This window comes from Dendrobium catenatum, unplaced genomic scaffold (genome assembly GCF_001605985.2).
Source record: "Dendrobium catenatum unplaced genomic scaffold, ASM160598v2 fragScaff_scaffold_545, whole genome shotgun sequence".
Classification (NCBI taxonomy): domain Eukaryota; kingdom Viridiplantae; phylum Streptophyta; class Magnoliopsida; order Asparagales; family Orchidaceae; genus Dendrobium; species Dendrobium catenatum.
In genome coordinates, this window is record NW_021319007.1 from 8,642 (window position 1) to 9,846 (window position 1,205).

A 1,205-nucleotide genomic window follows, 5' to 3' on the forward strand; every position below is an offset into this window, starting at 1 on the left:
CAGCCTATTAGTTTGCTGGATCACATTTTCATGTTTCGAAAAAATATTTTTATTTACAACTTATTTTCAGGTTGCCCTCATTTTTTGGTTGTGATGTTCTATAAAATAGTTGATTTGTATTTTGGATATCCTATAAAATTACTTATTATCTGTAACTGATGCCATTGCCACATAGATTGTTAACCTCACCAAATTCTTTTTTTTTTTGGTCTCAGGTTCAAGTGAGTTATCCTCTTCCTCGGTGACTCTCATAAGTGGGTTTCTTGCGGTCATATCAGTGAACGTTGTCATCGTAATATACATAGTCTTGGCCATGAAAGAGCCTGCAAATCTCCAGCACCAGCCAGACCCATCCTTCTTAGCTGCTGCGAAGGCCAGCATTAACCAACCGATGTCTTCAGCAAGCAACAGCGAGGATGCTGTAATTCGTCAGAAAACAGACTGATGAGCATTCTGATGCTTCTTCTTTTTTTAATGTAAAATTGGGAACTTTAAGATGAAGGGTCTGTTTGATATGGCAATTAATGCAACAATAAGGTTGTATTTGGGGCAGTTTTTTATTGCTTTCTAAACAATTTTTTGAACTAAAAATTTGTATTAGAAAAATGCATTTAAAAGTAGTAAGAAAGTTGTCCCATTAGGTTTCGTTTGGGACGATTTTTTTACTGCTTCTTAAAGCAATTTTTTAGTGGGGATAGCGATGCCCTAGCGTTGATGTCATACCCCAGAATCTAAATTGGAAAGAACTGTATCTTTTATCTTTTAATAATAACAACCATATTTATCTAATTTCTTATAATAATAAAATACTAATGTAAACAAATCTATTGATCAAAACATCAATATACATCTGTATTCATTTTCCCAAAAATCATATACAATAGTTAGAGTTTATACAATTACAATACACTATATGCTCATTCCTGACTATATAAGGATAACAAAAGACTACAAGGCAAAATGATATCAGTCTTATACTCCCAAATCTCTTCTGTGACATGAAATTAGTAACTTATAATAAGGTTAAAAGTTTAGTTGGTCATCAACATCTTACTATAAAATTAAAGCACAAAAAAGAAACAATATGCATGTACTCATTCAGTTCATAACTATAGCAATCAATATAATTCATTCAATACACTTGTCACAATTTTGTAAACGTAATAATAAATAGTTATTATTCAATCACATGTCCATATTTGTTC

At 31.7% G+C, this 1,205-nt stretch overlaps 1 protein-coding gene across 1 annotated transcript in view; it reads left to right on the forward strand.

Moving 5' to 3' along the window:
- Nucleotides 1-631, forward strand: part of LOC110099230 — a 7,215-nt gene extending 6,584 nt beyond the window's left edge. The window contains exon 3 of the mRNA XM_028694763.1: nt 176-631. Coding sequence (XP_028550596.1) covers nt 176-445 — 270 coding nt within the window. The 3' untranslated portion in view covers nt 446-631. The remainder of the gene's footprint in view (nt 1-175) is intronic.
- Nucleotides 632-1,205: the final 574 nt, after the last annotated feature.